The sequence below is a fragment of the Egretta garzetta genome, unplaced genomic scaffold (genome assembly GCF_000687185.1).
Source record: "Egretta garzetta isolate BGI_Z169 unplaced genomic scaffold, ASM68718v1 scaffold445, whole genome shotgun sequence".
In the NCBI taxonomy this organism is placed as follows: domain Eukaryota; kingdom Metazoa; phylum Chordata; class Aves; order Pelecaniformes; family Ardeidae; genus Egretta; species Egretta garzetta.
In genome coordinates this window covers 567,145-590,044 of record NW_009259855.1, presented here as the reverse complement: position 1 = coordinate 590,044, position 22,900 = coordinate 567,145, and the positions used below count along the sequence as shown (strand labels likewise).

Genomic DNA, 22,900 nt, shown 5'->3' with positions numbered 1-22,900 from the left:
TGTCTTCTGTGTCATGAGGCCACTGCAGGACAGAGCAAAGAAGCATGGAAGGGGTAACAGAAAAAAGTAAGAACTGTAAGCGGGGGGTCATGTGAGAATGTAAGTGTCTGAACCAATGTCCAAGGCCATATCTTGAATGTAAGGCCAGCAGTATTAATAGTGGAATTCTATTAATGTTGACTTTTATAAAGATAAAATACAGTTTTCCAAAGTAGATATTTCTTAATTGTCCTCCTGCTGTGTTGGGACTTCTAACCTTGCAATGCTATGAAACTAAGGATGAGCAATACTGCAGGTGCCTCAGTCCAGTGTTTTGAAAGTAGATAAATGAGTGCATAGAACATAATTTTGAATGTAATGACAGAACAGGCTGAAATGTGTGTTTGAAATGACTTTCTGATCTCACAACTAAGATCTCAGTTCAGTGGGGACGCCACCTCAGAGGCTGTTAGGTTTTCAGAAAGGTATAATTAGACTGCATGATCATTTAGGTCAGTGAGCACAGCACAGAGAAGTATTGCATGGAGAAATAACCTTAATAAGCTCGTCTTGTGGTCACAAGCACCTGAATTATTGTGTCTAGACCAGTGGGTGAAGGTGTTCATGCTTGTGCTGGTTTTGGCTGGGGTAGAGTTAATTTTCTTTATCATAGCTAGTATGGGGCTGTGTTTTGGATTTGTGATGAGAACAGGGTTGATAACCCAGGGATGCTTTTGTTACTGCTGAGCAGGGCTTACACAGAGTCAAGACCTTTTCTGCGCCTCACCTCACCCCACCCCACCAGCGAGGAGGCTGGGGGTGCACAAGAGGCTGGGAGGGGGCACAGCCAGAACAGCTGACCCCAGCTGACTACAGGGGTATTCCACACCGTATGACGTCATGCTCAGCACATAAAGCTGGGGGAAGAAGGAGGAAGGGGGGATGTGCGGAGTGATGGCGTTTGTCTTCCCAAGTCACCGTCATGCGTGATGGAGCCCTGCTTTCCTGGAGATGGCTGAGCACCTGCCTGCCCATGGGAAGCAGGGAATGTAATGCCTTGCCTCGCTTTACCTATTAAACTGTCTTTATCTCAACCCATGAGTTTTCTCACTTTTACTCTTCTGATTCTCTCCCCCATTCCACCAGAGGGGAGCAAGTAAGCTTAGTGGTGCTTAGGTGATGGCTGGAGTTAAACCATGACACTGATATAAAACTCGAACCCAAATTTTGTGACATCCCAAAATGCTATTTTTTTATTGAGAAGTCACAAATAAAATTACTACCAAGAACGATCCATTTTTCATCACTATACAGTTATGTTAAATGAAGTCTTCTTGAGTGTCTGCACTGAGAAAAATATATTACACACATGTTTTCAGAGTAAGCTTCCTGTAAAAAAAGGAAAGGTAAAAGTAACTTGCTGGGATGCAGGAAGCCTAAAATTTGTTATAAACCATAAGTATTTATGACTTACTTTTTGCCACAGGATATTTTATTCATATGTAATAGGTCAGGATAAGGGGTATAAGGCTTTTATGTCCAGTTGCATGTGTGATGGGTTTGAAAATGTAGTCAGGTGAACAATGTTACTCAGTCTTTTCTGGAGCCTGATGCTGATTATGTATTTGCTCGTATATTTAGGTTGTCTTACAGTTGTGAAAATCTGGTTTGTTCTAAGGCTTCCAGGATATTTTTTGAAAGTATTAGCAATTCCAAAGGCTAAGGTTGTAAGAGTCTTTTTCATAGTACAGGCCGACTCCTACTACGGGGAACGTAGGAGATGTTTTGGTACATTAATGCTAGTGCCCATTCTTTTTAGAGTAGCTTGCTAACATACAGGAGAGAAAGGATGTTGGCCTAGCTACTAATTATGACTTCTTTTAATGAGTGGTACAGAGAGGTGTTTTAGGTAAAGATTGAGTATGTGTCTGTATATTTTAAGTAGCACTCTTTTGTAGGTACTAGAACAAAAAAGTAAGTCTGTTCGTGATACAGTTTGGCACAGTAGGAGAAGTTCTGCCCAGGCGTCTTGGTTTGTCCTTGCGTGCAGTGCATGTAACTGAAGCAGCGCTGTTTGAAGTGAAGTCGGCTTAGGCTCTTGTCATCATAGCCAGTTTCATAAATAGGATACAGATCTTGTACTCTCATCTTTTAGGTATGAAGTAAGGTAGAGTTTTCCTGATGTGCACCTTTTTTGATCAAGGTACAAGTTGAGAGAAGAGAATAGAATAGTGAAAGAAAACTGAGGTGAGCAGGAGTGATGTTACTGGTAACTTTCCTACAGGTGTCCTCAAGTTGTTTGGCCTGTAACTCTATCTTAAATAGCTTGAAGATGATACGCTTATTCAGAAATGTCAGGGTCTTATAATAGCTGGTTTCACAGCTAGGTAGGTGGCAGGTATCTTTATTTTTTGATGGTAGAGTTTTTTGAATTTTGATAAATAATTTTGTGGTCTGATCAAGTGGCACGTTATCTGTACAACACACTCTTTTTTTTGTCTCTTGCTGAGAATCTTCCTAGGTATGTAACAATCTAATTCCAGTCCGTCAGATTAGAGCCACCTATCATTAAAGCTAGTCAGAAGCTGGAGGTTGGAAGCCAGCTGGAAGCTGAGAGAGCATGGTAGCCGCTAGAAAAGGTAGCTGTGATTTCAGTAAAGGTCTTTGGTGGGATGGTTTTGTTTTGTTTTTATTCAGTCAGTACTGAATCAGCACTATTATACAATGTGCTGTTGGAAGTGCTCTGTTCTGGCTGGAATGTTAAACTGAGAGGTTCACTCGCCTGATGAGCACGCATTTGAAAAGATAGAGGTAATAGTTGGGTTGTTCTGACCCTTGTCTTAGGGGGGGGGGGGGAGGGCGGCAGCAAGCAATTTCAGTGATGGTAACATGGTTTAGTACTTAACATTCTCAATGTGACATTTATTCTTGCTATACTGCAACTTGAACCTTGATACAGATCAAATCTGAAACTCTGTAGTTAAGTGTTTTAAGAATAAAATTGAGTGTAAGAAGGCAGTTTAGACTTCTAGTTATGTCTTTAATATCTAAAGTGAGAGCTAATGTAGAGAATTCCTTGTTAGTCATAATCAGAAGTCATCTAGCTATTAGTGTTTCTGGCCCCTGTCGTCAGGCAGTAGTAGACTATTCTGTTTAAACTGAAAAACTAATCTAGGTTAAATACATTAGAATTTTCATATGTTGTGCCACTACTGTCAGTTTTACTACAGCTTATGAGCTACAACTTGATAGAATTTAACTAGGATTTTTTTAGTTATAGTTATTTTTTGTATGTTACCAGGTTGTTCTAGCTGTTGGTAGAACCACTTCCTTAAATACAGTATTCTAGCCTGTGGTCATCAATTTTTAATTGTATTTAAGCGAAGAAAATTGGATATTGTGACAAAAACTGTCTTGGGTTTTGCAGGGAGCATGCTTGCTTGTTGCTAAGCTTGGATTCATTCCATATTCATGGGAAAACCAAGAGAGTGTTGGCAAGTTCTGTAGTTTTTTCACTATCGCTGTTTTATAAGATATTTGAGATGTACAAGATGCTTGTACACAAACCTTTTTCTTCAATTTGGTATTCTAATAGGTTGTTTCTACCTTCTCTGTTAGACTTTAGAGAATGAGTCTGAAGTTCTGAAAATCCTTGTGGTTTTTTTGACAAAGGATAGAGAATACTCAGAATTGAGAAATTATTGTCAGTAAAGAATTGGACTGACACCTAATTTGGCTTCTACAAAAAGCTCTGCTGAATTAATGAGATGGTGGTGTTTGCTCTGTGAAACTTCCAGATGCTTTGGAATATGCATGTTAATTGCCAGTTCTGAATTGACAGGTGTTTAGGTTACTCCGATGATTTGCTAGGAGAGGTGGGCATTTCACAACTGGTCACATGTATGCCCCTGCCAGTAGCTGTTCTTTTTTTTTTCCCCAGAAAACAGCAGAATTTTCTCAAATGAAAACCAGTGAAAATTTCTGGGTTGTCTAAATTTGAAGCAGTGCTTCTCATGAACATTGTTTTGCTGATAGTGTTCCAGTACCTCAGTAGTCAGCATTAACTATGTACCTGTGGTGAAGATAAGTTTGGGTTTGGTTTTTTTAAGTTCCTTGTGCTCTGGCTGTGATTAGACTGACACTTTTTTTTTTTTAGTGACTTTTGTGCTTTGGCTTCTTTCCAGCCATTGTGCTAGCACTTCTGTTTGGCAGGATTGCCTATTGCTGTGCAGCAAGCTGGGTTCAGGTACTGATCTGGCTATAAATGGTGTTAGAACAAGTTGCACTGATGTTGTTGCTAGCACGATGGAGGTGGGTATGAAAAAGGGGAATGAAACGCTAGCAAGAAAGCTGTTTGGGCACTGCTGCTGTTGGGTGGTAACTGCAGCCAGTTGGGCCTTCTCAGCTGCTCGTTGGAGTTCCTGGCAGTTTTGTGCTTTCAAAAAGAAAATTTTGAGTCTGTGTATGGATTTCAGAAAGTCTGGAAATACCATGCCAAACCAGAAACTTTTGAGTTTAGAGCAGACTTTCCATACTCTGCCAGGCTTCTTAGGCACGAGCACCTCAGTCATTCTGTTTGATGGAAAACCTGCAGGTTTCAGCTGTTGTGTTGGCACTGCCATTCTACCCTTGAGACCCTGTTGTGTTCACATACCTCTGATCTTTCCTGTCTTGTCAATGTAATGTGATGCAGTATCCTCAGCTTCTTGGTGTCAACCATTGGTACCTACAAAAATAAGCGAGCTCTGCTGTTTTCACATTTCTCGTCCTTTTTTTAAGAAGCATCTTGTGTTTGTTTAGCTGATCCCAAACTTGGAGGGGTAAGCTTTTCACATGCCAATGGGAGCCCTACAGTTTGAGCCAATCTAAGGGGGGGGGGAAAATGCATCTTACAGCTCTAAAAAGTCAACTATTAAATGTTGGGCTTGGTTATTTGTTACAGCAATTCTTACTACTGCATTACCTTTTCAGGCACTTACCATTCTCCAATTGTGTCAGACAACATGCTTGTTAAAAAGCTGCAGTGTGTTTGTATTTGTCCATAAAGCAGGTGCATCATTTCCACGGAGCAGTGCAAAGTGAATCTTCCTTGATAAGTCAAAAGTTGCTCCTTAGTGTCTATGCAGATTATTGTCTTTCCTGAAAGGCATTGTATGAATTCCATCTTCTCAAGAATGAATCTGCCTTGAGACAAGATCTAAAGCAAAGGGATGGCTTTAAGTGTAGAGAACAACTAAGCTGTTACATTTTTTTTTTTTTGCAATATTTAATGCATATTTATTTAATGATTTTTAAATAACTCTTCCAAGCATGCTGAACAAATTGGGAGTTGAAATGTATCTCACAATATATTATTAGTGTTGGCTGTGTTCCTTTGATGTTGGCTAATTCCTTTTGAAGAGGAAAATGGTCCATCTGTGCAGAATATAAAACCCAGTGCAAACTCCTGGCTTAAGAATTAGTGCATTTTTTAATATTAAAATGTAAGATAAGCTGAAATCAATTTGTGCTTCAACAGCATAACTGCATATGAACAAGCCCTGTTTTTATAATTCCTTGTGACTTTTTAAGGAAATTTACTTTCACTGAAAATAAATCAATGAGAACGATCACTTTACTTTGCAGTAAAGTGAGTTCAACTCTGCTTATCATGCTTTTAACTATGTATCCACTTTGTATAGTAGGATTGCAAACGGACAGAAAGAAAATACCCAGTCACCTCCAACTATTGTCCCGAGTCCCAGCCTCTGTAGTGTAACAACACGAAAAAACCCCACCCAACCAAACATCCTTGAAGTTCTCATCAGCCTTAAATGTTTCTAGAAATTGAAAATGTCGTTCTGGTGATTGAGAGAGGAATCTGGTAGCTGCTTAATAAGCTATAGAGTGGTATAATCAGGTGTTCTGCTCCAAAATATGGGCATATCACTGCAGTGTTAAAACAACTGGTGATGTTTAACTTTTTGGTTAAATGATTAAGCGTTTTGGGGTTTAAGAAATCTTTCGAGAAAGTTCTGTTTAATTGAGCAGAAATAATATATTGGTAAAAATCCTAGGTAGTAGGACTCTAAATCTGAAGCCAGTTATATTAACTTTTTTTGATTTCATAGATGTGGATTGTAACATTTAAAAAAATGCATGTGCTTCTGGTCCTGTTTATCCTTGTTATAACAGAACTTTTTTTTTTTTCCCCATCATGAGCTGACAATCATGTTTGGCATTCTGATTGAAGTCGTTTATACTCTTACCATACATATGTTATCCAAAAAATGTATTTCTGTGGATTTCTTTAGACTTCCTAGCAGGTTAATTTCCACCCCCCTCATACTTGCAGTATACTTGAATTGTTTTAAAACTGGTATCTTCCAGTTTTCTGAAACTAATATGTAATGAAGTTGGTTTTAGTAATGGTGTCCTCCTGTCTCAATTTCTGTAACTTATTTTTCAACTAACAGTACATAAAGCTCGTTAAACTCTTGCTGAGTTTTAGATTTAGTATACTTAGTGTTGATTAGTGAGATACATTTTTAACAACTATGAGGGAGGAATGTTTTCATTTCAGATTGTGCTTCAACAGCTGAGATGATAGCCGATTAGTTTTAGAACTTTAAGACCAGATTTCAGTGTGAACTTCTATTTTCTAGAATATAACATTTTTGCAAATACAAGGTATCGAAGCCATTTAGAGTCATTGGTATCTGGGGCTGTTGTGTGCTGTTTTCTTCATCACTCTTCAGGCTCATTCTGTGTGCAGTTATTTGTATACCTGTCTTAACAACAGTATCAACTTGAGTAATGGTGGAATATTACTCTTCTTTGTCCATGCAAAAGAAAGGTGGAAGTTTTCATTTTAAATACGGTTGCTTGACTGTTTACTTCCACTTCTTCCTTTCCCTTCTGAAGTTGGTTGGTGGTGCAATGGAAGAAGCTGGATCTCAGGAGATGGGAATGAATAACCAGGATCAGCTGGTGAACAGCAAATGCAATGAGTTGTCTGATGCGGCGTTGCAGCATGCGCAGTCCAACTGTTACGGCCTGGAAAACACGGGCACGTTGGAAGAATCAGAGTGTATCGCAAAGAACAGAAAGCACCCAGGGTCCATGTGCTGCTCTCGGGAGTCTCGCGAGGAGACTCCTGGGAGAGAAGAGGCCCGTACTGATCCACCTGATGGCCAGCAAGATCCAGAGAGTGAAAAACACAAAGAGAAAACTTTGGGTATGTTCTCTTTGGCATTTTGATTTTTAAATGGCTTAAATATCTTCATAAAATAGCTATGCGTTTTCTCTGTCTCAGGTTTACTTTGTAGCCAAAACTTGTCGTCTTTAACAGGATATTCTGAAAAAATGTGTACTTCTGCTTAGGAAAAGACAGTTCCTAATGCATATGTAAGAATTCCTTCTGCTGGTAATGCTGTTTTTACAGGAACTTTAATAATAATAATAATAATGTGGTAATTGCTAATTGGCTTTTTTAACTTTCTGGTTGTTGGATTAAATTTGGGATTGTGGTGTTCAATGCTACCAAAGCACTGATGATATTTAAATTCCAAAGGCTTATTAAAAACACTTGTGTGAATATCATTTATTAGCAAAACTTGACCTTTTAGATGTCACTCAGATTTGTCTTTTTATCTGTGCTATTATAAAATATGAAACAAAAATATTTTTGTGGTTTTAAGATTAAAGTAACTTTTGCTATCCAAGTTGTGTAGTGGCACGTAGGCAAGACAAATTTATTCTTACTGTGATGACTTCCCATTTGTCATCTGTTCAGATTATGCAGCTAGCTATGAAAGCAGAGAACAACTTAGCTAACACTGATTTCTCATGGTTCTATATTTTACTTCTAAAGACAGGCTGCTTTTCTGGTATGGTTTTTCTCAATATGCTTGTCTTTCATCCAATTCATAGGAAAAGAAGTGCTGTTGTTAATGCAAGCCTTGAACACACTTTCTACCCCAGAGGAAAAGCTGGCAGCTTTGTGCAAGAAGTATGCTGATCTGGTAAGTAATTTGTAAAGATAGCAGGAGTTATTCATGTGTTAATATTATCTGTGGAATGTGGGAACTTCTAATACAGGACAGTTAACAACTTTGAATGTTTCACAGTGTTGGTAGGAGGGGAAAAAAAACACCACTCGGGCTTATTATGAGTATTGCTTCAGCCAAACTTGTGTGTAGTCATTTTGCTTCTACATGACTGCCTAAATCCAAAGAAAAAATAGGTTATGATAACTTTTTGATAACTTGGTGCTGAAGCATAACATTAGGATTAACAGAAAAGCTAAGAGTTTCTTTTGGGACTAAATATTTTCTTTGGTTTTGTCTGTTGATAATGCTTTTGTGCTAGCATTTTATAATTTATACCCTTTAGGATAAAGGTAAAGAATAATAAGATTTGGAAAAAAAAAGTTCAGTTATATTTAACTCTTTAGTGATTTTTGGGGGGTACGGGAAGTTGAAAAGATACAGGTTTAATTTTGCTTTGTGCTTTCTGATCACTCAAAGGAATGGATAGAAAAGTATACCTTGCTTCAACAACAAACCAAAAAGGCAAAATGTTAGCAGTAAATGATCATAAAGTGCATTCCCAACCCAAGTAGAAGAAATGATAATTTATTTTCTAAATTAATTGATGGCAAAACTGGGGGGGGGAGGCTCATAAGTTCACTTTTCAGAATGTGCCTGAAGACAAAAACGCTTCACTTGTTCATCTTGAGAGGGGGACAGACAAGAATGGAAAGACTGGAAATACTGTGTATACGTGTTTTCCCACCATATTTATAGGTATAAAATGAATGCAAAACTAAAGAGATAATTTAATGGCTTGAAAAAATCATAAGAGCTGCCTTCTGTAGATGTCAAGTGTATTGTATATGAAAAAGTTTCTGAAAATTACATAATGGCTGCACAACATGGCATAACTCTTCTGAAATAGATTTATTTTTTCCTTTGAGGTTAATAATTTCTCCAGAGTTTTGAGGATGACCTAGCAGGTAGTTTTTCACTCACAGAGGCAATACAAATTACTTAAGAACAGACTTAGATTAGTTCTGTTTAGGAAACCCCGAGTCCTTGCTGGAAGTCTGTTATGTGTTTGCTTTGTTTTCCTTGCTCTCTCACATGCATGCTTTTGTTCACAAGCGAATTCCCTTCAAAACCAGCAGCTTCTCTAAGAAGCTGCTTTTGTTTAAATGAGAAACAATAACTTCTATAGTGCAACTCAAGGGTGGGGAGCCCACCTAAAAATGAGCTTTGATATTGTGAGAGAAAAATGCAGTAACTGAGTTAGTTCTTACGAGCAGTTGCTTGTGCATGTGATGCCTTTTCTATTTGAGTGAACAGCTCCCATGTCAAATCACAGTGATGATGATGATGGCCTGCATGAGGAGCTAGGTTGGCATGAATTCCTTGCTTCTGGGGAAAGAAAACAGTCTGCACCATCTTCACTTTGTTTTCTTGTTGACGGAAAGATCTCCAAACAATTGGGGAACAGCTAGACCAGATGAATTGTAATTTCCTGCAAGAAGCTTGGCAATCAGGAGAGACGTGTTCACATCATTGTTTTTTCCCCCTCCCACGAGAGAATCCATAGTCTATAGGTAGAGTAAGCATTCACAGTCCATAATATAGTCACCATCCGAGAAAGCCAGCTGCTTTCCCTGTGATGCTCAGAACTGCTTGGAAGTTGGTTGGGAGCTTGTCTGGGTGTGTAACAGTAGCTCTGGTTTAGCTGACTGAGTCTTAGAGGTACTCTGTTGCCCTTAAAAAGTTTAGGTTGGATCTGGTTGTATTCCTTTTAGGATGCATTCTTTTCTTCATGAATAGTGGTGGTGAACCACTGGCATAGGTGTCAGCTTTAATGCCAGCAGAGGTTTGAACTGTTTATGACAGTGCACCTACAATGCTTTTTTTCTTTTTTTAAAGATTCATCATCTTTAAAGCTCACTGTCAGGTTTTTCAGTGGTGTCTCATGAAAAGGACTGTACAATAAAGGTAGGAATGCCTCTCTCCTGGCAAAAGATCTTCCACAATTTTTTTTTCCTAATTTGGAATCTTATCAGGAGATCAATTTGTGATGCAGGAAGGTTTGCATCCTTGGTGATATGTCTCACACTGGCATACTTTTACGGGTCTGAAGTTTCATAGGTATGCAAACAGCACAGCCACTTGAAGTGTTTTTTTTCTGGCCACCTAAGAAAAGGGCTTTTTGTTTGGATATCAAAACATTTCTTTAACGTTCCTTTTCTTTAAGCTAGATTAAATATACATCCAATGTACTGTTGTCATGGAGGTTCTTAACTTTATTTATTCTTTCTTCTGTGCTTCAGCATTATTTTGAGCTCTTTCAGAAAACCAGCATTGTATTCTTCTATGTCACGGTGATGTTCCTTGTTACCAGCTGCCTTTTCCTGTGGTGTCCTGAGGCTGAGGCACTATCTAATAAGGAGCAGTGTTACGCTGCTACCTTCTTTACAACAGAACAGACTCTAAATAATGTGGTTTCTTGGGGAGCCCAAAAATCACGTGTAATGGAACTTACTCTCAACCAGATAATGCAAGAAACTTCCATTCACTGGGTGTTCATAGAATAGATTTTGAAGTCAGCATTGTATACAAAGTTTAATGCTGTCATCTACCATCTAAACAGCATAAAGGAAATAGAATAAAAATTTTGTTTCAAATGGTTGAGACTACAGATCTCTAAGTCATCAAAGCCCGGGCTGTGCAGCTTTAATAGTATTTTACTTGATTTGTCAAGGCTGCTAGTTGTATCTGTTCCTTTCTGAAATATCTTAGCATTTTACAAGCTTGTATCAATTACTGCTTCCTTTGGTAGGAGCTCCTGCTGACAAGAATGAACTCTGTACACAGTTCAGGGGTTTTTTTCTTTTTGACAGTAAAAATAAGACCTGTTGGATAAACAGCTGCGTGTACCTTACACATAAGAGAGTGGAAAAAGTTGTGACTTGTTGAAAAGCCAGTCTCAGTTGGCTTATAATTGTATCTGCCACATTCTCCTTTCTCAGGGCTAGTCCTACCCCTGTAGTTGAATGCAAGCTGATAGCCCATGGTCAACAGGTCCATGGTCCCTGTCCCTCAAAGGCAAATGTTTGTTAAATTGGAATTTGTATTTTTTTTGTCTTCTGTCTTTACACATTTAGAATTGTCTGTAGGATGATGTGAGTTTCTCTTTAAGATCAGCTTGGGGGTCTTAATAAAATTATTTGACTTCCTTGCTTTCATCTGAAGTGTTTAAAAGTTTGTTCAGTCTGCTCATCTAGATGCATAAAGATAGTTTCACCTATGTTTATTTAATAAATGTACTCTCTAATGTTAGTTGGAGGAGAGCCGGAATGTTCAAAAGCAGATGAAGATACTGCAGAAGAAGCAAGCACAAGTTGTGAAGGAAAAGGTCCACTTGCAGAGTGAGCATAGCAAGGCCATTTTGGCACGTAGCAAACTGGAATCTCTCTGTCGGGAGCTTCAGCGTCATAACAAGACTTTGAAGGTTAGTTTATTTACATAAATTACAGTGCCAGTGTAAATCTTACTTACTGATGCTGCTTTTTACTTACCACTTTGCCTGTTACCTGTACCTGCGGAAGGTGAGTGGCATGTGGTGTAAGTATACTTGATTTTAAGGTAAAGAATACGGGGACAGTTCGACTCGCAAATTTTTTTCCCCTCAAATTGGTTCGTAGATCATAGTACTGGCATATTTGTTTCTGGGAGCAGTGCTGATGTCTGCTGGAAAAAAATAGCACAAGTGAAATAGCAAGCAGCATGAAATGGCAGGGTATCAAAAAAGGCTTAATTTTGTCAGGATATAATGGATGGGAGTGAAATGGGAGAGAGCAAAGAGATTCTTATCCATGATCACTGTAGGAAATTCAATTACAGAATCAGTGCTGGTTTTAGCATTTGGGTAATTCTTATGCTTGCAAAGGTATTAGTGTAGCATCTTACAATACCAGCCTCTGAGTCATGTTGGTAGTGGTAAGGACAAGATTCTATAACAGTGTTGGAATTTCTAGTTTCTTCGTTCCGTGCACTCATATGGGTAGTAAGCATAGCAGATTATGATGGTCACTTATATTTACTCCAGCACTCTAGAACTTGAAGCTATCTAGAAGTTAATTATTACCATTGTTTCTGACTCAAAAAAATAGGAAAAAGGTGCATTGTTTGGCTTGAATGTGTTAATAATCTCTCATAAAAGGAAGAAAGCATGCAGCAGGCACGTGAAGAAGAAGAAAGACGGAAAGAAGCAACTGCACACTTCCAGATTACACTGAATGAAATTCAGGCTCAACTGGAACAGCATGGTATACATAACGCCAAGCTACGTCAGGAAAATACTGAACTGGGGGAAAAACTGAAGAAACTCATTGAGCAGTATGCATTGCGAGAAGAGGTGCCTATATTATGCTTCTGTTGGGATTCTGTTAGTTTCTTGACTGTAAGGATCAGATAATTATTTAAAGGGGAGAAAAAACCCTAATACTTTACAGCCATCATTATATATATATTTTTTAAATTATTCCTTTTACTTCACTACCATGAAAAATGAAGTAGCTGTTTGGCCCTTATTTGTTTTGGTTCATTAAGGTTGGGGGGGGGGTTGTCAGGCTCGTTTGTGTATGTAGCTCTTCTTGTTGGCATAGAATCAAAATAAACTGTCACGTTTTAAGAATATATTTGGATTGGTGTCATGGAAATGACTGTATTTTAGAGCTAACAGAGCTAGCTTTAATTGGCACCAGTATGTGAGCTAGCCAGTCTAAGCTATAGTAATGGAAACCAGCCAATTCTCCTTGTCAAAGAGAGAACTGAGCTTTAAGGAGTTCTACAGCTAAGGTTAGTTCTTAGTTGGCATAGGAGGTTTGGAATATAATTTCTGAATTGTGGTTTTTTGTTCTTTTTTTTTAATCTGGATTGGTTAGCTCTCTGTAGAGTCTAATTCCCTACCTTTTTGGCTCGTGGAATATTTTTATCTGCCATGAAATAATTTGGGAAAGAGAGGAAGTAGGAAGCCTTGTACTACTTTACGGATGGAACCAGGACTGCAGAATTCAATGATCCGTGGAATTTCATCAGCCAAATAAACTGTCGTTGCAAGCCATGCTTGTTTTGAGCTTTTTTAATTATAAGAGCTAGAGCTTTCAGATGTAACAAAATACAGTTAAGATTAGCGGTAGATAATGCCAACTTGAGGAGAAAGTATGTAGACTACTTGTTACGGGATTTTTGAAAGGCCTGTTGCAAAATGACTGATAGTGTTGTACCAACATAGTAAAATATGCATCTGGCTTCTGTGAAAGACAAAAATGATGTATCTGTAACGGATGGTGATAACGGGAGAAAAAGCATGTAAACCAGTCATTTGCCCCTTTTTCTTTTGTATGAAGCTCCTAAACAATATGCATCTCCCCATACACGTACACCTACCTTAACTGACCAGTGCACTGCTTATATTTGACTAATACAATTTTCTTTCTTCCTTTAGCATATTGATAAAGTGTTTAAACATAAAGAACTGCAGCAGCAACTTGTTGATGCCAAACTTCAGCAAACTACCCAACTTATTAAAGAAGCAGAGGAAAAACATCAGCGAGAAAGGGAGTTTGTAAGTGAAATCTATGTATTTTAAGAGAAATAACAAACCCAGATTTTTCATTATTTAGAGCAAATGCAGCAAACTGAGGGGACTGTCTTTTGGAAGTTAGGATAGATTTCAACATTAAGACTGAGATTTAAGTTTTGTGTATGATGCCTACAGTATTAATGTTCATATTCACAGGCAAGTAATGTTACTGTTTGCATTTTCTCAGCAAATGTGCTGGATATAATTTAGATTTTTCTTAGACTGGGAAATGTCTTGAGCTGAAACACCAAAGGTACTTTCTTGCTGTCTTCAGTTGTAACTTCTGATTTTGTGCTGTAAGAAGTAACAAATGAAGAATAAAGCATATGCTCTTCTGAATTATCTGTCCCCAGAGCTATGCCTGATGTTTTATTTGTATGTTGATAATCAGCGGTTTACTTGCACCCTTCCAAGAAGTTAGCTTCCAATTAGAAATAGTACTTGGGTGAAGGGTTTTTTAATGTTCCTTGTCTATTTGTAATTTCTAGGCAAAAGCCTTGCTTTCCTTGTATACTCTTAAAATAATCATTCATTGTTGGATTGGTCTGTGTTATATTAAAACATAATTTTGGAATCATAATCTGATGAAAATCTCTTCAAAGATCAATCTACAAAATGGTGTCAAATTGAAGCAAAATTGAACTAGTCTTCTGTAAAGGTAATACTAGTGAATGGAGAAATGGAGGTGGAAAATAAATCAGGTTACAAAACAGTAATAAATTACAGTTCGTTAATGAACTACTCATAAATTGAGCAGTTCAAACTTGATACAGAACTAGAAACATTGACTCATGCTGCCAATCAGAAAAATGTCTATTTTCTGCATGCTTTAAATTGTACATATGAAAGTATAGTACAGTAATGAAAAATCCACGTGAGAAAACATGGTTGAATGGCGCTTAGGTGATGTTAAACTTTGCTCATTTTTCATCATAGATCAAGTACTTTAAGCCATTCTTAGGAGTACTTTCTTCATTATGTGACTTTTTGCATTGGTTTTTTTAGCTGCTAAAAGAAGCTACTGAGTCCAGACACAAATGTGAACAAATGAAGCAACAGGAAGCTCAGCTGAAGCAGCAGGTATCTTTTTTTTAATGGAGTGCTCTTCAATAACAGTTGTTCTGGGGGAAAAAAAAAATACCAACAGGTTTGTGATTGTAGTGAACATAAAACAACATATGAAAAAACCCTACATGTTGTTCATCAGATGCAATATACTATTTGTGAAAGGTACTTGTTTTTTTAATTAAGTGTCAGTTTCCAGCAGATAACTCCTCAGTAGTGAAGTGTGAAGTACAAATTCTAAAGACTTGATATTTTGTGCTTGCTGTTTAGTACATCTGGAGAGTACTGCTACTGGAAGGTGCTAAATATTGAATTGCTGGAGTTGGTATCCGTTTAAATTAATAGCATTAATATTACAAAGCCTAGAGTACGAATAGAATGCGAAAGCTTAAGAATCTATTCATTGTGGTGGCTACTTTGTCATTCTTTGGCTTCTCTGAATCTGTTGTTCTCTCTCCCAAACATTTTGGGTTTTGGTGGAGTTTTTTATAGCTGTTCAGGACCAGAGAGGCCCTTGTAATTATAAAGAGTTGGGTGGGGATTTTTACCCATGCAGGTTTTGGAATTTGTTCCTTACTGTTTCCATCCTGTCCTGCTGTGGAGGATTGGGAGCAAGCAATGTCATGTTTATCCTTGTAGTTATTCAGGTTTAGTAACCTGTCTTCAAATTGTTTTCTTGCTGTAAATGCTACAGTGAAAATCCTCTCTGAGAGTGGAGAGATGGTCTCCAGTTTTTGTGCTGCGGTCCTGGATCACCTGCAGTCATTGGCCACATGTAAGCTCAGGACGTAAGGCAAAGGGAAATCATGGGTTCAGCCCACATCATAGCATCTGAGACACAGTAGCTATTCCTTTCGTTGTATACCTCTTACTCTTCATTTTTGTGAGGTTTTGTAGTAAGTCTCCTTGTCAACTCTGTTTCATACCCTTCTTTCACATTTACTGTACCTAATTATTTTCAGGCTTTCCAGCAGTTATATTTAAAGTGTGCATGTGTCTGTAGTTAAATGTAATTGCGTACACACACACTCCTCCTTGGGGTTTCCAGTGAATGACTTGGGACTCACTAACATCCAGATTCTCCCAAATAGTTTTTTGCTGCGGTTAGTCTTTTGCGATTTTTTTCAAGTTGATTACCCTGTATTTAAAATCCCACTGCCTTTTTGTTATGCTTTTTAATAGTAATAATGGGTATAGTTTGTGGTTTCCTGGGGCCAACAGATTTTTTTTAGAGTAAGATGAGCTAGAAAGTTCAGTCACAATAATGGCAGAATCTTGATCTACCATTGACAAGGTAGGCTAATTCCTCTTGTGAAATTTCCTCTACTATTAGAGGAAAAGACAATATTTCTGTGCTCTGAATAGTATTGTCCTGCAACCCCCAATGTAAGAATTCAGAGAACTGATTACTCTTCAAATGGAGTAAGAAGTTACTAGTAAATGGTCATGTATTCTCAGAACATCAAATCACAACACTGATAGCTTAGTTCTTTTAATAAGAAGCGTAACCTATATTTTGTGTGTGTGTGAAAAACTGTTAACGTATTTTACAGTTACTTCTTGATGATTGACCTTGTGGCACAGGGCAAGAAAATTTTCTGTCATTGACTCTTAATGCTCTTCACTTGCCAAAATGTAATGTTTTTCACTGCTAAATGAATTCCTTTTCAATATTCGCTTTCCATGATTTTTGCTTACTGGGTGGATTTCATAGGTTGTGAATGTGTATTTTGATTTCTGGAATCAATCATGTTTATTTTGTCCCAGCCTTGGTTGTTAGCTTTGGCTGGTTAAGGTGGAAAGGTAGGTCTTTCCTAAGTTTAATTTCACTAACCATATGCTGAATTTCCTGTATATTAAAGTCCACAGACTTTTTAAAGTGGGAAAGGAAAAATGAGATAGTGATGAACTGTGGTGTTGTCCAACATTTTATTAAACATAATATCCTTTTTTCTTCGGAATATATTACTGTTCTATAAACATAGAACTCTCCTTTCATATGAAATTTGAATAGCATGTTTTCACACAAGTTCTGCATGCTCCTCAAGTGGAAATCATAGGATAGCATAAAAAATAAAAAATTCATCTTCTACTATTTTGAGTTTAATTTTCCCTTGTATTTGTATACAGCTGTTCAGATTAATGTACATGCCTCTTTCCCAACAGCTTTCTCTTTACATGGATAAGTTTGAAGAATTCCAGACCACCATGGCAAAAAGTAATGAACTCTTTACAACCTTCAGGCAAGAAATGGAGAAGGTACTTACAGGATTACTTGAAGTCTCATGAAAAGTAATGTAAAAATGCATGCTCTTAGTGGGATGCAGTTTAGATTTTATAGCAGTGTTGGCCTTTTGAAAATACAAGGAGTATTTAGATATTTAATTTGGATCATAAGATAGGGCATAAATTATTGTCATGTTTCGGGAAGAAATGTAGTTCTTTCTGATTTTGGACATAGTTGCATAATATCTAAATCCCAATTTCAGTGTGTTATCAAAGGCACACAATACTTCTCAGTCTTCTTGGCTGTGCTTATGTTTTAAAAGTGATTTTCCTGGAGCTTTTTATTAGTTGTACTTAAAGGTTGCTAGTCTGTTTCTTTTAACCGTCAATCTTCTTTTCTTTGAACACAGAATCTGTATTTGTAGGGTTGATTTTGTGCCGGAAGAGTTTTCTGTAAAATAACTTGCTCAAACTGGACTTGGAAAGTAACACTAAGAGGTCAAATTACTCGTGTAAACCTTCTTACATTGCAGTGCAAGCCACAAAATTAAGCCTTTATCTTTTGCAGATGACGAAGAAGATTAAGAAACTGGAAAAGGAAACCATAGTGTGGCGTACAAAATGGGAAAACAACAACAAGGCTCTTCTGCAAATGGCTGAAGAGGTAATTATCTTTTAAGCAGCAGTAACCAGGCTAAACTAGATTCTGTATCCTCAAGAACTTCATACAGTTTTTCAATTTTAGAGAATTGGAAATAGTGCACAGTAGCCTCTTCTTGGAATGTCTGCCTTATTTTTCTGTCCTGTAAATGGTACTGTGCTCCTCAGACATGGAAAATAAAAAGCTGCTATGTACGTCCAAACTCATGACACAAAACAAATTCAGCCTCCTCTTTCCTTGCTTACTTTTTAATTGGTGGGATAACATATGAAATCATACAAGCTGAATGAGTTGACTGTATTTTAATATGCTGAGCAAAGTTCAGTCAGTGCTGCAATAGAATCTTCTTTAAGTATACAAGACTGACAGGAAGAAAATAACCCGTGCGTAAAGGATCAGTTACTTTCCTGCGTTGCTGCTGCTTTTGAGGTCATAAGGTGCCATTACTTAATCGTAGTCCAGCAAGAGAGGACCTAAAACAGTTTTCACACTGGCCATAGGCATACAGTTCTGCCCACACTGTCTAATGTCTAGTTCAAGTATATCAGGTACGAGCTTGCTAAACCATGCTAGGTCATACAGGTTCCGCTACAGCACTGCATCTCTTTCTCTGTTATTTTAAGAAGCTAGTTAGGAGAGCCATGACTGTGGTAACCTTCTGACCTGGACTCTGCTGCTGGATTGTAGATTTCCTGCTTGTAAGCCCTTCTGCTCCCTACAGTTGCCATTACCTGGGTTGTAATTGACTGGTTTATGGGACTTCATGTCAGGACCCTCACTAATAACTCAGCCCTCACAGTCAGCTTTATGTAGTTACATAGTTCTCATTGCTTGTTTCTAAAGGTGTCTGTTGCCACTCCAGCTTAGACAAACCACCTGAAGCTTAGTGGTCAAGTATATGCTGAGCAAACTTGCTCTAGTGCAGCTGGAATTTCACCTACTGGATTAATTAAAGACTAAATATCTGGGGTTAAATAGTGGTGATTCTTCTCATGAATTTAAGAGGAAAAAAGATCAGTTGGATCACGGGGCTCTTATTTTCTTTTGTCCTTCAGAAAACTGTAAGAGATAAAGAATACAAGGGCTTTCAAATAAAACTGGAGCGTTTGGAGAAGCTGTGCAGGGCCCTCCAGACAGAAAGGAATGAGCTGAATGAGAAGGTGGAAATCCTTAAGGAGCAGGTTTCTCTCAGAGAAGCAGACGTGGATCTAGCTGTGCAGGTGTTGCAGTCCTGCACACTCAATTCCCACGAGGAGCTGGGAACTCCCACTGACACGGAACCAGGAATCCAGCCCGATGTGGAATCATGTGCAGCAAATAGTTCCGAAAAGACTGTCTCAATAAGTCCTGTTCCCGGCACTGAATCTGTAGACTAAAATGAAGTGTAAACACTGTATTGAGAGATATATTTTGTGTATAACTTTCTCTGTTGGTGGTAACTATTTGGTTTTGTGGTGAAAATTTTCTTACTTTTTCTACCATATCTGTATTTTCTTAGAACTACTGGACTTATGTGGTACAGGAAGCTGCATAGCAGCTTTAAATAGCTTAAACTATAAATTTTCCACAACTGTGTTGCACATCTGCCTCATTTTTTAAAAGAAAATATTTTTCCATAAAAGGATGCATGTGCGTTTCCTCCCCACAACACAAATCACTGTCATGGAAGACCGTGTACAGATATAACATCGTTCCGGAGAAGATAGTGACAGCATGTCACTTTTTTGGTTTAAAGAACAGCATTCTGGTTTTGTTCATTGATTTGCCACTCAGTATACTAAAGATTACCAATTTCTTTCCAGTAAATTTATCTACATAAGGATGTCTTAATGGCCAGTAAAAAATGTCAGCTTTTCCCTCTAGTATGTTTTGATACATTATGAATGAAAAAGTAAAGGTCCAGAATATAGTAAAAATATGTTTAAAGGGTTTTATGTACTTTGTGGTATGAAAAAAAAAAAAACCAAAAAAAAACCAACCACAAAACAGCTTTGACATACATTAATTTGCAGCTGGTGAAACAGGGTGTACAACTTTTTGCAGACTTCTCAGGGTTGTGTTGTAAAGGTTAGTTTGGACTATTGGCCCTACCTGTGAACATGTTAAATATAAATGTGTGGAAAAAATGTACAGCAACGTTACCAAGTGGAATCTTGCAGTTGTGTAGCCTCTTGCACAGCTGTTGGTCACGTTCTTCCCTCCTTAGCTGCAGTGCATCCATCACATGGTTAACCTGACTAGAGAAATCCATTACTGCCTAGACAAATTGCTGGATTATCTGAAGGGCTGGAAAATAGACTTTTACTGCCCTAGGTGTGGAAGACGCGAGTCCGTGGCATACGGGCTTTCTCCAATAGCCTTGTATGCAATGTATTTAGGTGTTAGTTAAGCGTATACTGGTTATAATTGAACATGTAGATTCAAATACTTTTCCTGAAGTATGTGGAGTTTCTTGCACGCTCAACCTCGAAGCTGTACCAGTGGGCGGAGTGCCTTCCCAGTTATCTGGTAAAAATGGTACTTCAAATTCTTATCCTAACATACCACAAGCAAAAGCTCCCTTGTTAAACCATGTAGTCTTTTCCTAGAAAATTTGATACCTGCATTTTGACTTTTTCTGAGAGAAACTAGGACCAACGTTTATTTTTTGGCAAGACAATGTGTGGAAATAACTACAAGCTACCCTTAACTTTAGTTCCCATGTATTTGCTTTCTAGTTTTGGTTGCTGTCATTTTAAGAAATATGAACGTGTGTAGCCTTTTCTGGTACTTAAAGTTCTTTGCACTTACTTGGGAGGGGATTTCTGAATCAAGCACATCTCTCAATGAGCTTCCCACCCTCATTGCCCTTGACAGTTCAGCGGCTAAATTACTTGAATGTTCAGGCTGCACTGAGCTCCTGATCCTTTTCCTGTAGTGTAATGTACATTGAAATAATGTAGCTGTCTCTGAAAGAGAGTATGTAAGGCCTGATCGGTGTGTTTTAGCTCATACCACTGAGAGGAACTGTGCAAAACTGACACTCCTTCAATGGTGGAGCAAAGGGGAAGCTGGCCGTCTTTCTAGATTCGTGTGGGTTTTGTGCTTGCAGTCCAAGCACAATGCAGGAATGAAAAGAAGGTAGCAATGAGCAGTCAGTCAGGTTAGACTCAGAGCTTTGAATTGTAAATCTTGCTAACCATATGGCGTAAAAAATGCTGGAAAGAAGTATTTCAGAGTTGCTTTTCAAATGACTTGCTTTATAGAATCAAACTGTTTAAAAAATAGTTGTTGCGAGAACTGGTTTTCAGCTAACACTAAGCATGAAGTAATTTTCCTGAGGAAAAGTGAAAAACTTTGTATCTGATGCATCATACCCTTGGCAAGGTAGGACATGCAGTTTTCTATTTTTACAATTTATTATTTGGACATTTGTATCTTTAACAATTCTTTCTATAGTGCTTGTTCTATATAGAGGCAAGAGTGAAATTTTGGACCCCGCTGCAAGAATATTTTAAAGGGCTTTTAGAGACATGACATGTATAGAACAGCAATACAAATATATTTGTTACTGACTTAATATGTAAATGAAGCAGAACAGCCCGAGTGAAAGGCTTTTAAAATGGGGATATCTTTTTTTCTTTCCTACCCTTAACATACCCATGTCGTATCAACTTAATCTGGCCAAGGTGAGCTATACTTTGCTTCCTGAAACCAGTCAATAACAGTTTCATGCATTGCTTAGAGTGTTGTTTAGTGCTTGTTCTATATAGAGGCAAGAGTGAAATTTTGGACCCCGCTGCAAGAATATTTTAAAGGGCTTTTAGAGACATGACATGTATAGAACAGCAATACAAATATATTTGTTACTGACTTAATATGTAAATGAAGCAGAACAGCCCGAGTGAAAGGCTTTTAAAATGGGGATATCTTTTTTCTTTCCTACCCTTAACATACCCATGTTGTATCAACTTAATCTGGCCAAGGTGAGCTATACTTTGCTTCCTGAAACCAGTCAATAACAGTTTCATGCATTGCTTAGAGTGTTGTTTTAAAAAAGAAAAAAAAAAAAAAAAAAAAAAAAGATTTATATAAGGGATAAGCTCGGCACTCAAACTGATCTGCCATACAGCAGGCTCTTGCACTGCCAGTCTGCAGCCAAATTGGCTCCAGTAGGGTTTTTAAGTAAACTTGTATTAACGCCTTTCTCCCGCTACCGTAAACTGTTTAACCTGGGCTGTCAGCTGATGTAGCCTGAAACAAGTATGTCTAATTGTCAAAACTCTGGGGCCTGATTGACAGTTTCACCATGATTAAGCTGCAAAAAGCTAAATTGTATGTGATGCAAGACCCAAATATGTGTATGCATACACAAGTAAGTTAGGGCTGTATCTCTGATGTTTTGTCCTTCCTTTCATTACACCTGGTTACGTTACAGTTCAATTCTCAGGTGTTGCAGAAAATCTACCTCTTTGGACTGTAGATGGAAATAACTGTGAAAAAAGTGATGCAGAAATCTAGTTTGTGCTAAACACACTGCTTTATTTTTACAACCCATGTCTGCTTTCATGAGGAAAAATGATAAATGAACAGGCAGTCTTCGTTTTGCTTTTCAAAAACATTTTGTAGAGATTTTTCACTAATGTGAATCTGAAATTTTATCTACTCAATTCTGTATAGATTAAGTAAATAAGTATGCTTAATATACTGGACTCTGAGTTTTTCTTTAACATCATACTCGTGTCTTCTGACTGGGTCGCCTGAGCTCACTGTTTGCTTGAAAACTCAGGAATGCAAATCAAGAGATGTGAAATTTTTGAGTTCAAGTGAAATGCCCTGAGAAGGGGGCTGTCGCTGGGTCATGTCGATGACTTGCGCCTTACTGGTGGGGGCCAGTAGGAGCCGCACAGGCGGAGTGGGGTAAGTAAAGTGCTGTGCCTGCTCCGCTCCCCCTGCAGGCGGCAGCTTGGGGAGCCCTGGCTGAACCTGTGGCTGCCTGCTCTGAACTCTCCTTGTGGCTTCTGCCTCCAAGAGGTTATCTACCATAGTTCAGTTGGGTGTGGTGTGAAAAACGTGGGGTTTTCTGTTAAAAATTGGGTTGTCTAATTCATCAAGCGCTCCCTATTCTGTCATAAGAATGTGAGGTCATTGGTTGCTAATGTACAATTCCCTCCCAGTTTCCCAGTAAGTGTTCCATTTGCCTTTTTTTTTTTTTTTGCATATTCCCTAACATTTGGCAACTTCCTGAAATTGATGAGAACTGGTTTTGAGTTCAGTTTTCATCTAGTATGTGCTACCTAGACAAAAGGATACATAGGGATGTACTGCGCTGTGCTCTGTGAC

General features: G+C 38.2%; 1 protein-coding gene across 1 annotated transcript; it reads left to right on the top strand.

Annotated features, from left to right (window-relative positions):
* Positions 1–6,660: 6,660 nt before the first annotated feature.
* Positions 6,661–21,312, top strand: TXLNG (taxilin gamma). The gene is made up of 9 exons (XM_009639954.2): positions 6,661–7,195; positions 7,891–7,982; positions 11,320–11,490; positions 12,202–12,396; positions 13,489–13,608; positions 14,632–14,706; positions 16,858–16,950; positions 17,486–17,581; positions 18,634–21,312. The coding sequence occupies exons 1-9, from the start codon at positions 6,775–6,777 to the stop codon at positions 18,952–18,954; spliced, it is 1,584 nt and encodes a 527-aa protein (XP_009638249.2). The 5' UTR covers positions 6,661–6,774; the 3' UTR covers positions 18,955–21,312.
* The last annotated feature ends 1,588 nt before the right edge of the window (positions 21,313–22,900 follow it).

What these genes read in the sequence shown, in the direction of transcription:
- TXLNG (XM_009639954.2), top strand. Translation starts at nt 6,775, where the DNA reads ATGGTGGAATATTACTCTTCTTTGTCCATGCAAAAGAAAGGTGGAAGT. An exon ending in GCAAGAAGTATGCTGATCTG is followed by an intron (nt 7,983 to 11,319) that starts GTAAGTAATTTG and finishes CTCTAATGTTAG; the next exon opens with TTGGAGGAGAGCCGGAATGT. An exon ending in TCAGGCAAGAAATGGAGAAG is followed by an intron (nt 16,951 to 17,485) that starts GTACTTACAGGA and finishes TATCTTTTGCAG; the next exon opens with ATGACGAAGAAGATTAAGAA.